This window comes from Ruditapes philippinarum, unplaced genomic scaffold (assembly GCF_026571515.1).
Source record: "Ruditapes philippinarum isolate M1 unplaced genomic scaffold, ASM2657151v2 ctg12755_1_1_1_1, whole genome shotgun sequence".
Lineage (NCBI taxonomy): Eukaryota > Metazoa > Mollusca > Bivalvia > Venerida > Veneridae > Ruditapes > Ruditapes philippinarum.
In genome coordinates this window covers 8,724-25,104 of record NW_026864091.1, presented here as the reverse complement: position 1 = coordinate 25,104, position 16,381 = coordinate 8,724, and the positions used below count along the sequence as shown (strand labels likewise).

The 16,381-nt window shown below is 30.2% G+C and overlaps 1 protein-coding gene and 1 pseudogene across 2 annotated transcripts; one reads left to right on the top strand and one right to left on the bottom strand.

Annotated features, from left to right (window-relative positions):
• Positions 1-10,988: 10,988 nt before the first annotated feature.
• On the bottom strand, positions 10,989-12,987 carry LOC132724400 (uncharacterized). 2 transcript variants are annotated; one of them, XM_060709254.1, is made up of 5 exons: positions 12,858-12,987; positions 12,372-12,510; positions 11,998-12,128; positions 11,484-11,627; positions 10,989-11,130 (listed from the first exon to the last, which is right to left on the bottom strand). In XM_060709254.1, the coding sequence occupies exons 1-4, from the start codon at positions 12,933-12,935 to the stop codon at positions 11,487-11,489; spliced, it is 489 nt and encodes a 162-aa protein (XP_060565237.1). In that variant the 5' UTR covers positions 12,936-12,987; the 3' UTR covers positions 10,989-11,130; positions 11,484-11,486. The 2 variants fall into 2 exon arrangements, with proteins under 2 accessions (XP_060565237.1, XP_060565238.1); XM_060709255.1 differs by having other exon boundaries at positions 10,989-11,126.
• Positions 12,988-13,775: 788 nt separating this feature from the next.
• LOC132724399 (uncharacterized) lies at positions 13,776-14,719 on the top strand (annotated as a pseudogene).
• The last annotated feature ends 1,662 nt before the right edge of the window (positions 14,720-16,381 follow it).

The window sequence follows — 16,381 nt, the reverse complement described above, 5'->3', positions numbered from 1 at the left end:
ACCCCCCCAAATTTTAAATAATAAAATCCCAAATTTAAATAGTCAGAAAAAATTATATTTTTCTTTTTTTGGGTCACTCCATTTTAAGGGCCCGGAAAACCCTACCTTTTTTAGTTAATTGTTTTCTTAGCGTTGTATTTATAGAACAAAAAATTTAATTTAACGCTTATATTTGATATTCATGAAATACCTTAGCAGTTTATCACTTGGGGAACACTTTTTCTACAATATTTAACATTAAACCGGACTACACGGGTTAAAAAAAAAACGAGAAGATTAAACATATGCTGATTTAGCCATATACCTTTTCTAATGATAATATATCAAATGTATGTTGAAAAAAAACTTTATTAATCCTGTTTTGAAAAAAACCGCAGTATATGGTTAACCCATTAAAACCCCACAGCCGAACCACCAAATTCAAATGTATAGGTTCTTGTCAAAAGTTCAAGGTGATTAAAAATTTCGAATCGGTTTTTTAATCAAGTATAACTCACAATGAAACTTAACTCATTCCGGCATTTATGACCATGGCTTATAACAGCAAAACCATAAACTCTCATTAAACTTTAATTTATTGCCCCCCAAAATAAATGTTTTTTATTCACTTACAAGCTTTGATGGTGGGTTTATTAGGTCTTTTAGTCTAGGTCGAAAATTATACGTTGGGCCGAAAAAAGCCTACTTAGTAAAGTACACCTAAGGTTATCGTTATGAGTAAAGTACCAATGTATAATTGATGCTGATTAAAAGTCCGCCCCTTTTAGAAAGAAGAAATAATTTCATAACAATTTTCAATAAATTGCCTTTATACACGGTAATTATACTTTGTTTTGATCGCCCTTCATTAGTCCAGGAAGGGTTACAAACTTATCCGGCAATAGCTAACACTGTAGGAATTTTGCCACAGTTTAGGTATTTTGACGCTCCTTGTTTTCACATTTTTTGTAAACAAAGGGAATCTTTCTACCAGTAGTTTTGCGATTGCGATTACCTGCATAAATGTGTATAAAACACCGGTGGATGATTAACTCTTCAATTCTATGTTAGTAAAATGTCTATAACTAATATTAGGAAACATCTCACTAATTACACTGGTTGGGAACCCGATTTTCTTCGAACAAAAGGGGAACAAATAACAAATTCTTTAACGTTTTGGTGGCGATGCTAGCCCGGCCCCAGAATGTACATTTCCGAAGTTATTAAATGGAGGAAAGATTTTTACAATTTAAAACACCACGTTAACTGTTTGTGAGAACTGAGTGATCAGAACTGCCATCCAAAATGCCTTTATCGTTACAATTAGGGGGGGAAACGATATTGTTTCACTGGTGCCATCACTGGAACTTTCTTTGTTTTTGTGAATAGTTCAACATTTTCGCAAACATTTCAAGTTTGGAGGTTTTGTGGTGTTGCAGTTTAAATGCTTTTCAGACCTTTTAGGCCACGTTATTTATTACCAGAGATACAGGAGAGACTTTGATTTGAATGAGATATTGTTTAGGCCAGTAGCGGATTTTAAAGGGTTTATAGCGGATAACATGCCCAAATATTCCGGATCGACTACCATAATAAGTAATACCAAAACAAGTGAAAAGTGAAATTTTTCTGGATCTCAAGTGAAGAAGACAATTTATTTACCTTTACATCTTCAGTTCCAAAGTAACTTGGGACTATATGAATTGTGGTTTAATTTGATAGTATATCATATTTATCAAATTATGTTAAAAGGACTATGTTTTAGCACACTTGAAATTGCTGTTGAAATATTTGTTTTTTATACATAATGTTTTCTTGCATCCATTATTGTTATTATACATTTATGAATTAAATAGATAGGAGGTAATAATGCCTTAATTTTAAGGTGGGTTTATTCGACTTTAGTTTTGTAAAGTCCCTAAGAATTAAGCAGTTTGTTAATTGTCCTTAATTGTAAGGAAAATACTTTAGTTAAATGTGCCTTAGTTGTAAGGTAAATTGTTTAATGCTAAAATATTATTTTTAGTAAAATACGCCTATAATTTTAAGGTGGTTTATTCGACTTTAAGTCGTAAAGTCCCTAAGAATTTAGCAGTTTGCTAAAGTCCTTAATTGTAAGGAATACTTTAGTTGAATGTGCCTTAGTTGTAAGTAATTGTTTAATGCTAAATAATTATTTTAGTAAAATACGCCTTAATTTTTTTAAGGTGGTTTATTGGACTTTTAGTCGCTAAAGTCCCTAAGAATTTGCAGTTTGCTAAAGTCCTTAATTTGTTAAGGAATACTTTAGTTAAATGTGCCTTAATTGTAAGGTAATTGTTTACTGCTAAAATATTATTTTTAGTAAAATACGCCTTTTAATTTTAAGGTGGTTTTTATTCGACTTTAGTTGTAAAGTCCCTAAGAATTAGCAGTTTGCTAAAGTCCTTAAATTGTAAGGAATACTTTTTAGTTAAATGTGCCTTAATTGTAAGGTAATTGTTTACTGCTAAATATTATTTTAGTAAAATACGCCTTAATTTAAAGGTGGTTTTATTGGACTTTAGTTGTAAAGTCCCTAAGAATTAGCAGTTTGCTAAAGTCCTTAATTGTAAGGAATACTTTAGTTAAATGTGCCTTAATTGTAAGGTAATTGTTTACTGCTAAATATATTATTTTAAGTAAAATACGCCTTAATTTTAAGGTGGTTTATTGGACTTTAGTCGTAAAGTCCCTAAGAATTAGCAGTTTGCTAAAGTCCTTAATTGTAAGGAATACTTAAGTTAAAATGTGCCTTAATTGTAAGGTAATTGTTTACTGCTAAAATTATTATTTAAGTAAAATAATGCCTTAATTTTAAGGTTTGGTTTATTCGACTTTAGTTGTAAAGTCCCTAAGAATTAGCAAAGTTTGCTAAAGTCCTTAATTGTAAGGAATACTTTAGTTAAATGTGCCTTAGTTGTAAGGTAATTGTTTACTGCTAACTATTTATTTTAGTTAAAATACGCCTTAATTTTGAAGGTGGTTTTATTTCGACTTTAGTCTTAAAGATCCCTAAGAATTAGCAGTTTTGCTAAAAATCCTTAATTGTAAATGGAATACTTTAGTTTGAATGTGCCTTAGTTGTAAAAGGTAATTGTTTAATGCTAAATATTATTTTAGTAAAATACGCCTTAATTTTAAGGTGGTTTATTGGACTTTAGTCGTAAAGTCCCTGAGAATTAGCAGTTTGCTAAAGTCCTTAATTGTAAGGAAACTTTAGTTAAATGTGCCTTAATTGTAAGGTAATTGTTTACTGCTAAAATATTATTTTAGTAAAATATACGCCTTAATTTTAAGGTGGTTTATTCGAACTTTAGTTTGTAAAGTCCCTAAGAAATTAGCAGTTTGCTTAAGTCCTTAATTGTAAGGAATACTTTAGTTAAATGTGCCTTAATTGTAAGGTAATTGTTTACTGCTAAATATTTTTTTAGTAAAATACGCCTTAATTTTAAAAGGTGGTTTAATTCGACTTTAGTCCGTAAAGTCCCTAAGAATAAGCCAGTTTGCTAAAGTCCTTAATTGTAAGGAATACTTTAGTTAAATGTGCCTTAATTGTAAGGTAATTGTTTACTGCTAAATATTATTTTAGTTTAAAATACGCCTTAATTTTTAAAATGATGGTTTATTCGACTTTAGTTGTAAAGGTCCGGCCTAAGAATTAAGCAGTTTGTTTAAAGTCCTTAATTGTAAGGAATACTTTAGTTAAATGTGCCTTAGTTGTAAGGTAATTGTTTAAAGTAAAATACGCCTTAATTTTTAAGGTGGTTTATTCAACTTTAGTCGTAAAGTCCCTAAGAATTAGCAGTTTTGTTAAAGTCCTTAATTGTAAGGAATACTTTAGTTAAATGTGCCTTAGTGGTAAGGTAATTGTTAAATGCTAAATATTATTTTAGTAAACAATACGCCTTAATTTTAAGGTGGTTTATTCGACTTTAGTCGTAAAAGTCCCTAAGAATTAGCAGTTTGTTAAAGTAATTAATTGTAAGGAATACTTTAGTTAAAATGTGCCTTAGTTGTAATGTAAGGTAATTGTTTTAATGCTAAATATTATTTTAGTAAAATACGCCTTAATTTCAAGGTGGTTTATTCGACTTTAGTCGTAAAGTCCCTAATAATTAACAGTTGTGTTAAAGTCCTTAATTGTAAGGAATACTTTAGTTAAATGTGCCTTAGTTGTAAGGTAATTGTTTAATGCTAAATATTATTTTAGTAAAATACACCTTAATTGTAAGGTGATAATTTTTCAACGAGTTGAAATTCTTTTTCTTAGTCAATGTTCCTTGATTTTAAGGGAATATGAGTTTCTTTTCTTAGTCAATGTTCCTTAATTTTAAGGAATATGAGATAAAGCTTTAATTTTAAAGCCACTTCCATATAGACTGTTCTGTTTTGTTATTTTATAAAGTTGTAGTATGAATTTCTTTTAGTTTTTAAATCATTTGGTTATTTGTTGGTACCTTTCTATGCTTAAACATTTAGTATTTGTTTGATCAGATTGGTAAATTCCTTTGCTGTATTGTTTCAATTTGTTTGCATGTAACTTTATTGCATAGATTGTAATATTTTTATGTTCAATCACAGTCATATACATGTATTACTATTTTACCAGGTTAACACAAACAATTAATTTTTCAATATATGCTTAATGTGTATTAATCATTATAGTATTATCACATTAATATTTCTCTTATAAATTATATTAATGTCAAGTTAATTTACTCACTCACTCAAGTCTGTTTGTTTAAATCCAGATATTTATCATGCCTTTTAAAACGAAATTGAACTCAATGATGGTATCCCAGATAATTACTGTATAGGGTTTCCTATCCAAACATTGATACAGCTGTTTCATTAGTCAGAGTTTGTGGTCAGTATTCGTACATGATGAAAGTGAACATCAACAATGCTTATCGTATTGTTCCTATACACCCAGATGATTTTGATACTTCTTGGATTCAAATAAATGATAGATATTATTACTTTACCTATGGGTCTCTGAGCTATTCTTGCGCATTGTTTGACAGGATCAGTTCTGATATTCAGTGAATTGCAGAAAACAAACTTGGTTTATATAATTGTGCACACATTCTAGATGATTTCTTTTTTGTTGGGGACAATTAACAACTGTGTGAAAAAGGTTAACAAATTTTCATTGCTGGTGTGCTTTAGTTGGTTTACCATTAATCATGCTAAAACTTGTCGGCCATGCAGAATCATGTCTTTTGTTGGAATTGAATTGGACTCGGTACTAATGGAGAAAATATTGCCCCAAGAAAAATTTAATAAGATTCGCCTAGCTCTTGACAAATTCAAGCATCGGGAAAAAGCAACTATCCTTGAACTACAGTCTGTTATTGGTTTGCTTAATTTTGCTTGTGCTGTTATTGTTCCAGGCAGGGCATTTTTTAAAGTCGAATTTATTTTATCCCAACTTTGGTTTAAAGAAAAACTTTACCATCATTAACAGTTATCAAAAAGATGCTTTGAGCAAATTTTCTGGCATTGGTCCCTGTTCATGTTTCAATTTAAGGCAAGTCGAAATTTCTACCTGACCCCTTTAGTTTACTTCTGTGTCATTAGATTTTTTTCACAGTTCTAGTAAAAGTCAGATTTGGAGGGGTACCTGGGCAAACCAAAAGGTTTTTTAGCCCGTTGCCCCCAAAGAAAAAGGTTAAATATTTACATAATGTTTCAAGAAAATATTTCAAATTTTTAAGCCCTTAAAAGGCCCCTGTTAGTTTTACTTTTACTCGGGTTTTAGCCCCATTTTAAAAATGGGGGGTTGCACAGTTGTTGTGCTAAAAAAATTTAAAACGGGGAAAAATTGGAGCTGCCCCATGCAGCGCCAACAAGGTTTTTTCAGAAGAAAAGATTGAACTTACAGGCATTATGGTTCATCTTGTGCATTTTAAAAAGTTATATAAGAATTCCTATGTTACAAGTGTAATTGATGGCAAATGGATAGCAGTCCTCTAACAAATGCATAATAAGTTTTTACATGCATTAATTGTAAGCAGCATTTTACAGATTTGTAAAACAATTTGTTAACTTTGTTGTCATAAGGACAAGGGCCTTTGACATATAGCCATAGTCATTCTGCTTTGATTACATTTACTTTCAAAATTAATATGATCTCAATGTACAAACTTTGCACAAATAATGCCCCAAATAATTTGTAAACATGTGTTTTTCTAGCATTACAACAGTTCACTAAATTAAGGTTATGTCATGGGGACAGGGACCTCTGACAGTAAAGGTGTTTTCAAACAATATATATTTGTTAAAACCATTGTGCCAATTTGAAGTACCCTGGAGTTTGCTGTTTAACACTTTTTCTTTTTCAATCTTTAATATCTTTGCATCAGAATGCACATAATCCTTTTTTTATGTATTTTACAAGGAATGGCGGCAATTATTACAAATCACAACATCACTTTCTGTCATGGGGACACGGGCCTCTGACAAAAACTTGTTTTCAAACACAGACACTCACTTGTAAGTTTGTGCCAATAATATGTTATATGTTTATATTACGATATTAGAATTTGTATATCTCTTGTTATGTACATAATGTTCAATTTTAAATTCATGATTATTCCTTTGTGTTAAGGTAAATTAAAACTTCATGTCTTAGGTTAAGATGCCAGCATGGTTGTATTTTAATTTGTATCAATTTAAGATCTACTTGGATATTACACATATGGTGATATCAGTATACACCTTTACTCTAAAAAAGGTAATCTAAATAAAGACAAACATTTATTTCAGTCACAAGTTTACTTTATGTCATGGGGACAAGGGCCTCTGACATACAAAGGTGCCTTCTAACACATACAGTCAATTAAATCCGTAGTGCCAATAAAAATGTTTGTCTTATATTAGGTAGTTTAGTTATCATCTTGTGATGTACATATTTTTAATATTCTTGTTTATTTCATTAGCATTGTTTCAAACATTTAAAGAATAATTTTGTTTGTCCCCTTTTACATGACTAGTCAATTTCATTAAAGAAGTTTTGGTTGGGGGGAAATTGTGTTTACACACAATTTGTGGCAATATTCTTAGAACCCAACCTTTGATAATTTTTCGGGATATGTGTGTATATAATTTTATATACATTTTTCAGAAATGTTTGCTTGCTTTGTATACAATTTTATGTTATATTATAACTTTCATATCAGCATTGTTTTATATGTTTATATGTCATTTATTATTAAATGACCATTTCAGAATTTTTATGTTAGTTTGATAACTTTCATATCAACATTGTATTATATGTTTTTTCCGTCATTTATTATTAAATGGCCATTTCAATTTTCAAAGTGTAGTTGTTATTCTTGAAAATTATCAAACAGAGAAAAACTTCTTCAGGCAAAGATACAACAAATTGAAATGTTGACATAAAACTTAATTTATTGCAAAATAAATGTTTTTATGGTCACTTACAAGCTTGATGGTGGGTTTCATTAGGTCTTTAGTCATAGGTCGAAATATATTGGGTTCGAAAAAAGCCGTACTAGTAAGTACACTAAGGTTATCGTTATGAGTAAGTACAATGTGATAATTGATGCTGATTAAGTCCGCCATTTTAGAAGAAGAAATAATTCATAACAATTTTCAATAACCCACCATCCCACCCACATTCAGTATTCAATTTTTGACAAGCTTATAAACATCAAAAAGGTTTTTGTGTTTGTTTATAATTTTATATACAAATGATTTTTCTTTTCACTTCAAGATATGTGTGTACATTAATTTCATACACAGTTTTAGGCAAGGCAGCAATATTCTTAGAACCCAACCTTTGATAATTTTTCGGGATATGTGTGTATATAATTTTATATACATTTTTTCAGAAATGTTTGCTTGCTTTGTATACAATTTTATGTTATATATTATAACTTTCATATCAGCATTGTTTTATATGTTTATATGTCATTTATTATTAAATGACCATTTCACAATTTTATGTTAGTTTGATAACTTTCATATCAACATTGTATTATATGTTTTTCCGTCATTTATTATTAAATGGCCATTTCAATTTCAAAGTGTAGTTGTTATTCTTGAAAATTATCAAACAGAGAAAACTTCTTCAGGCAAAGATACAACAAATTGAAATGTTGACATAAAAAAGCTTTTTAAACAGATTTCGAGTGACCTGTAAATGTTTTATTTATAGGCGATAGTAACAAGTGATCCAGCAAATTTATATTTCTATAGCGGTTATTATAAACTTCCACACATATTATTTACTTTGTTGTTCTTTTCTTTGTGTGAAACAAAAATAGAGACATTCTTTTATTTGACAAACGCGTAAAATAAATGCTTACTTTCCTGTATACGACAATATCGAACAACAAGACTGTTGGTCATCAGGAGGTGACACAAATTCATAAACTCAAAGCGTGTAAAGATAACTGTACTGAAAGGTAATAAGTTCTTACGTTTAATACGATTGTCATTGACCTTCATTGTATGTATTTACATATAACTCAATCATTAAACAATTTGCAGTATCAAGTGATCAATTTTATGGCTGAATGTTTTGTAAATTGCATCTTGTTATGGCACAAAATAAATCTGCTCAAGTATCAATTGGAGTTAAACAAGTATATTCTATACTAAAGTTAATTCAAATGCTTTAATATTTGAATGATTAAAGATTACCCGAATAAAGCTTGAAATCGACGGAAGTATTTTTATTGCTTCAATAACTGCTCTTAATAGAAGAGTTTATCATACTGCAAGATTTTAACGTTGACTTTCATTTAAAATTTATTGTATGTTTACTTGTACCGTGTTTGCATTTTTATTGTGTCAGAATTTGACAATCTGTAACAATCGACCTTGGTGCGTGATAGTGAAAACAAAAGTCTGGATAATATACAAGAAGTGGTAAAAATGCCAGCATTCTAAAAAAACAACAAACATGTCCTTAAGAGCTAAGGGCTTTCGGTAGTGATCTATTTTGCTCTCAGATAAGTGTGTGCTATTTCAACTTATTCTCTTCATCAGTTGTTTTTTTGATACAAACTTACACGCAAAAGTGTGTCGCCGACCCCTACATCGACGCCGAATCGACGCATGAAATACAAGCGCAAGTAATACTTAATGCTCCTTTAATAACATATTAATCATAATTCGGTGTTGTAATATTTTTCTGGTCCTTCAGGATCATTGATTCTAACACTTTTAAGTGTTGAAAATTTAATGCAGCTCAGCTTTTTCATTACCCCTCGTGTACAGACTAAGTCAAACCGAGTCTGCAATTTTCATTTAATTTTGTTGTGATTAATGCTTCCGAAGGATAAAACTTTTTCCAGATTTTTAATCTTGTCGAATTTAAACTATTAATTTAACTAAAACCTGATTGGTCACACTGGACAGTGATATAGATTTAGTTTCTGTCTGGTACGAATTTGTGCTTGTGATAAGTGCATTACAAAAGTCATGTATAACATATGAACAGGTATATATTATAAATGTAGTTTATTCTGCATCTTCAAAAAAAAATTGAGTTTTTTATAGTTATATGTCAGTGGTAAATTATTTGAAGAACTTGCTGTAGGTGTTGGAATATTTTCATTGACGTATCCTCGTATATATATACTTAAAATATTCTTTATATATATATATATATATATATATATATATATATATATATATATATATATATATATATATATATATATATATATATATATATATATATATATATATGACATTTGTGGATTGTCGCATTAAAGCACGATTAAACAACATCATGACTTACAACAAATCCTTGAAATAATTGGATTTTTATAATCGCAATGATTTAAGAAATGTTACGATTTTCTGTTCATAGTTTGTGATATTGTAAGACCATCCATTACACGCGACTGTATCTACGAGGCCACAATTGATTGAAATAGGTGGGTTATATATCTGTATGTTTATGTAGCAGAGTTGTTTCTTCTTCAATCTGTCCTCATTTAAACATCTATCTAGGTACAATTATCCTTTAAAATAATTTGTTATGACTATTTTCAACAATGAAGCTATAAAACTGATATTTTGCAATCATTCAAAACAGTAGGCCTACAATACAAGCTAAATAAGCGTTGACTTCACAGGACGTTCCAAACACCGTGGAAAGAATCAGTTTATCTAGCACTTACAGCGATTGGACGGTAAACTGCCATCCGTTATATTATTATATTTCCTGAGGGGTTATATTGATTAATTAAAGATCCTTTTACTCATTTGTATGGTTTTATATAATAAATATAATACTCAAATGAAGATGTATCAATTCCAAAGAGTATCATTTGTAAAGATATTACCGAATTTACGTTTTATGTAAATCAAGGGAGGTAATTAGAAATTTAATTTCGATAAAGTCTAAGCCAAATATTTTAATAACAAATGATGCATATATTTTAGAGATTAATGATAATACATATAAACATTTTCAGTAAAATTTCACTTATGTCTTGTTACATCCTTAATTACAAACATTCAAGATCTTAAATGGACACTGATGATTCTACTATTTAAAGAGTAAACCATTTTGTAATATCGCTTCTTTTCTACTTAAAATCAGTATGATAAGGGAACCGTATTTCGATATTCAATGACCAAATGTTACGAATTTATATCAACAATTTATGTATTGCGCCGCAATATTACGAAGACACATTCATTATATAAAATGTTTATATCTGGGTTCTCATTCTGTTACCGCTCAGCACACTCCCACTTGTGCCGAATACACAAAAAATCCTTGTTACATTAATTATATGTCATGATTTTCTTGGCTTACACAATGCAAATACATGTACCAAACATTGTAGGTAACAGTAAAATTATTTCTAGTCAGATAACAACTTAAATAAATATTCTTTGGTGTATATGAAATGATTATGTGAAATTTTGAACTTTCTGTAATTAAAGCTCTTCGCTACAAGATGACATTAAATGATGAAATAAAGTACAAGAAAATCAAGTTCTATTTGATAGACATTTTATTCATTTACGAACAATAATATGTTTTTTTACATAAAAGTAATATAAATGAAAATATTTAAAGCTAGAATTCAGTCAATAGGTATAGTATCCAACCGCGCATTTTTCTTTCGTATGGGTGCACTGAAAAAAAGAAACATTCTTTATTATATGATGTTGTAAAAGTGATTTTGGATTGAGTATCCAAATAAAGTCTCATGAAACCTTTTAATTCCTAACATGACACAAATCTGCATTCAATTAGATACGCCTGGATTTTCTCTTACTTTTGCAGTTAATATATATAACTGCCCATCAATTTTTGTGCATTTTCTAAATATTGTATGATTAAAATATTGTTTAAATAAAAGAAAAAGCGACTGAATTAATATGCGAACATTTAGGAGACAAGCAGACAAGAATACAATTCTTAAACATAAGCATATCTGAAACATATTTTAACCACTCAAAACTTGAAAGTGCAACATAAAACTCACCATTTAAACAACAAGGTATAATGACCCTCTCCAAAACCCTCCACATTTCTCACTTGTAGCACCTTTACAATCATAGCTACATTCGCTGTCGGGTGCTTTCTGTACATTTCCTAAACTGTTTCCACAGAAACACTGCGAAGAATACTGCAAAAGGAACAAGACGAAACGAAACATTACTTAAAGTACTGAACACAGAAAAAAAAACCCGGAATTTTCATGATAAACAAAAATCGAAAGGAATTAGATCGTATCATTTACAATAAAGCCAAAGATGACACTGTTAGTCAAACGTGTAGTTTTGTTTCATAACTATCAAAACAGAAGGTAAAACATGTCCATAAATTAAATAATTCTAGAACATTATTCGAGAAAAGTTTAAACGATAAAACAGTTATAAACGTTAATGAAATGTTCTAATATCTATATTACCAATAGCAATTTGTGTTCCTCCATTTGCAAAACTTCAAAGGAGTTTGTGTAAACTATTTAAATTTACGATGCATTGATAACAAACCTGAGTTAGAGCATATTTTAGTCCGTGGCCTTTGCAGAATGCAAGACAAAGTTCCGTCGTCATCTTGTTGTCGCTTGTATTTTGTTCACTTAGAATTCTGGAGTTAGAGTCTACATAACAGCCAAGATATCCTGTTATTGAAAAAAAAAATTACAATGCATAAATGTGAAGAGGTCTTCTGGACTTGTAATTTGTTTAAACCTATATTAAAAATGTTCAATGCTTATACAATTACAAGGATACGCTAAAGTGTTACACTTTTTTTCTGTGCTTAATTATTATCTTGTGTGAAAGAAAGTTTTCCGTGTAAATTTTATTCATTATTTTTCATACAATTTGTTTCTCAGCATTTATACACATTAATAATTACTCACTGTGTGTGTTATATAACGAAATTCTCCAAAATCCACCGCATTTCTGGCCAGAATTCCCTCCACAATTATAACTACATTCTGATTCAGGACGTTTTGCGTATGGTCTTAATTGTGAACCACAGAAACATTGGTTGCTGTACTGAAATATTACAATTTTAAATAATATTGAATTGAATTGTTTCAATTGACTATCTTTTTCTGCAAAGATTGTCAAGTCTTACAAGAAAGATTTGACAATGCTAATTATAAATTTTGAACACTGTATATCACGAAATAATTTCCACATTTTAGAGTTTTATATAGAAACCAGAGTTGAATGGGATAAAATATAACTATTTGACAAGAAATAATGTTCCAAAATGTATCATAGACATTCAATTATTCTTATAAATGAGAAATAGAGATTAATCGTGCATTTATCATTTAGTTTATTTTTATTCTGTACATTAAAGAGTTACCTTGGCCAAAACGGATAAAAATATTTACCTCAACACCTGCGAACATCTTTCTTTCCATGCTACATCTTTGTACACATTTCTCGACCGTCATACTGCCTGAAGTCATTGTACCTTCTAAAATCCTTGTCGAATTGTCTTGGAAACAACCGATATAACCACAGGCAATCGGTGCGTGGCTTGGATAGTATACATGTACATGACCACGCCCACTTACTTTTTTATAAATTTTTTTTTTTTTCACTAATAAAATATTTTTTTATTCAAAATATTTTTAAAATATCTTATTTTCAATAAATCAACAAAGAAAATTTGTTTTTAAAAAATTTCATCCATATATACTATTAATATAGTAAAGGTAGAAAGGTTCGCCAGCGGACCTACCACCAGGCCTTATGTTACCTCCCAGATCTTTGTTAATTGTCATCCAATTTTCACCAAATAAAGTGCAATCTACGCAGAAATGATTTTTCTTTCGAAAAATGTACAATATTAGAACAGTTGGTACGACAAAAGATGGAATTTTAAAGCAAAAATGCACTTTTTGTCTAGGTCGGCCCATCGCATGACCGAGCCGAAAGTAGACAATTTTTGAACATAAATCGATCTTTTTCTTAATAACAAACTAATGTCAGTGCATGCAAACAGTTGAAATAGAAAAGGCAGCTATAAAACTATCGCTTACCGGTCCAAAGTTAATCCAAAACGTCTGCAGTACGCACTTTCAGTAGTTATTTGCACTAACTTTTTTAATTCCCTGACATTACATGTATACAAATGCTGACCCGGATGTATCTGATGCGTACCCCTTTTCGCATAATAAAAATTGAGCGAAGCTGGGTACCAGCGGGAACCGAGCATGCGTACCTTGAATATCCGGATCAGAATTTGTATACATGTACAATGTCGGGAAATTTAAAAAGTTAGTGCAAATAACTACTGAAATCATATGTTGAAAACAAATACTGAAGAGATAAGGGACTTTATTCAGGAGGATGATATTTTTGTTGTCGATAGAGGTTTCCGTGATTGTCTTGAACTTTTACAAGATTTAGGCATTAGGGTGGAAATGCCTTCATTTTTATCCAAGGGACAAAAACAGATGACTTGCGATGATGCAAACAATAGTAGATTTGTAACCAAGGTATTCTGTTTTGAAAATAAATGTACTTTATAAATGTATTTTATCTTCAGATTTATAAGTAAAGACTGTATTACATAAGATCTACATAGATAACACAGTTTATCTTAAGTCTTAATGTTTGTTAAAAACAATGACTGCTTACCAAGTTATTATGTGATAATCGGAAAAGATTGATTTCCATTAATATCTATTAATATAACTAGATATTAAAAATGTTGTTGGTTCTACTGAAGTGAATGTATTTTGACATTTTAAAGCAATACTTTGGTTCTATGCTTTTAAGAATTTCACATAATTATATGCGCACTGATATCAAACTGAATATACAGTTATGTTATTTGTGTTCTTCGTCTTTTACAGATTCGCTGGGTTGTAGAATCGGCAAATGCCCGGATTAAAAGTTGGAAATATTTTAATCATGTTCTCCCAACTAATCAAATTCCATACATTGGTGACTACATAAGAATAGTTTGCGCAATATGCAACAAGTATTTTAAACATCTTTGCAATGCTGATAGTGATGACGATTCAGGTTTGGCCTCAAAGATGCGTGCATTATCATCAAACGCAAACATATTGAAATCTTATGTTGAAGATAATAATCTTGAAAGAAGATCAGCTTTATGGAAACCTGTGGACGACTCATCATTGCAAGGTTTAACGAAGAACAGTTGAGATCGTTGACGTGTGGCGTATATCAACTTAAAATGTCATCAAGTTATACAGGAACATTTAGATGGAAACTGTGAAATCCATGTCCACAATGATGATTCTGATTTGATCCGGGTACGGATCCAAAGTCGGCACACGTCATCCAGGAAATATCTGTTATGGATAAGATTTTCTGCTGCAGATATTGAAGCTTGGTATTGCAAATGTCGTGCTGGAGAACGTGTTGTTGGTATGTGCTCACATATTGCCTCTGTTGTATGGTATTTAAGTTACGCAAGGCATTTACAATGTCAGAAGTTTGGTGTACACAACTGGGGAGAGTATCTTGCAGATGCTGGCTAAATACCAGAGACAATAGATGAAACTGACTCTGATACAGACGTTAGTGTTATAGAAGAATAGTGGACTTTGAACACTTTGTTGTTTACATTCTGCTTATTTCGCAGGGCTCTGCAACAATTAAACTGCAGTGAAGTACTAATTGTAAGATTTTTTTCTTTCACAAATGGATTGTTATAACAGTGGAAGTACAATTAATCCTTGAAGTAATTAATTGTAAATTTACTTACGTTATTGATTTAAACATATTTTATTGCTCTTTTTGTACACATTTATAACGTTATATTATCATAATATAAACACAAAAGTAGCAAAACGGTTGAACCACGAGTTCTTACAACATTAGCAAACGGTTTTTCCCTGATATATTGAATTATCTTATAATAATAATATTGATAATGATAATAATAATAATAAGACAGTTACAAACCAAATTGAATGATGGTACTAAACCAAATCGAATGATAGTACTTGTGTTATTGATGTCATGCATTTACATATAATTATATTATATTTATATATATGTATTTAATAAATAGTATACAACAATGACGGCTTCATAACATTATAGTGACCAATCAGTCAGCCTGACTGAAGGGGAGGGCTAATGTCCGTGCTAATGTCTGTTTGATGTTTCGGGCTGACTGGGAGGTCAGTAAAATGCTAAGAGTTTTTTTGAGTTATTCCTTGTTTAATATAACTTCATTGTAAAAGTTGGAAATCATATTGTTTAAATCACAAACAATCTTTTAAAATTCAATGATACTTATTAGCATTCAGCTTATATTACGTGCGCTTTTTTATTTTTCTCACCGTTACACATTATAATAGTCCTCGCTCAGACGGTAATTTTTTTTTCAGACCGCTGACGTCATCGTGAACAGTATACCCTGTAAAGGCCCCTTTATGTACCCGAAATGCAATACTTTCATTTTTATTTCTCAAAATATTTTTTAGTTTCCAACAAGTACTCATTGGTCTTCTTCTTCTGTTACTTTCAGCCAATAAATTAAGTACATATATAAAAACTTAGTAATTTTTATGGAAGTCAAAATATTACTTGTTTTCATTACTGTTTTCATTGCTACACTAATGACATATTAGTACATTTACCGGTCTTTGTTTATGTAACAAGCATCTTATATGCTCTAAACCATTATTTAAAACGTACAAAAACGTCTTTGATCTTTTTTAAAACAAAAAGGTAAATATTATTCATTTCTGAGTCATACTGTACCTTTAAAAAGCCGCTGACACAACATATTCATGTAAGGCATGATATTGATAAGATAAAATAGATAGAATATTAACATAGATACCATAGACAGGTGAAATACTTCATATCTTGACAATCACTTTACATAATATTGATTTGTTAGTGTTTCATTTCCACAATACAT

What these genes read in the sequence shown, in the direction of transcription:
- LOC132724400 (XM_060709254.1), bottom strand. Translation starts at nt 12,935, where the DNA reads ATGACTTCAGGCAGTATGACGGTCGAGAAATGTGTACAAAGATGTAGC. An exon ending in AGATGTTCGCAGGTGTTGAG is followed by an intron (nt 12,511 to 12,857) that starts GTAAATATTTTT and finishes GTAATATTTCAG; the next exon opens with TACAGCAACCAATGTTTCTG. An exon ending in TTCGTTATATAACACACACA is followed by an intron (nt 12,129 to 12,371) that starts GTGAGTAATTAT and finishes TTTCAATAACAG; the next exon opens with GATATCTTGGCTGTTATGTA.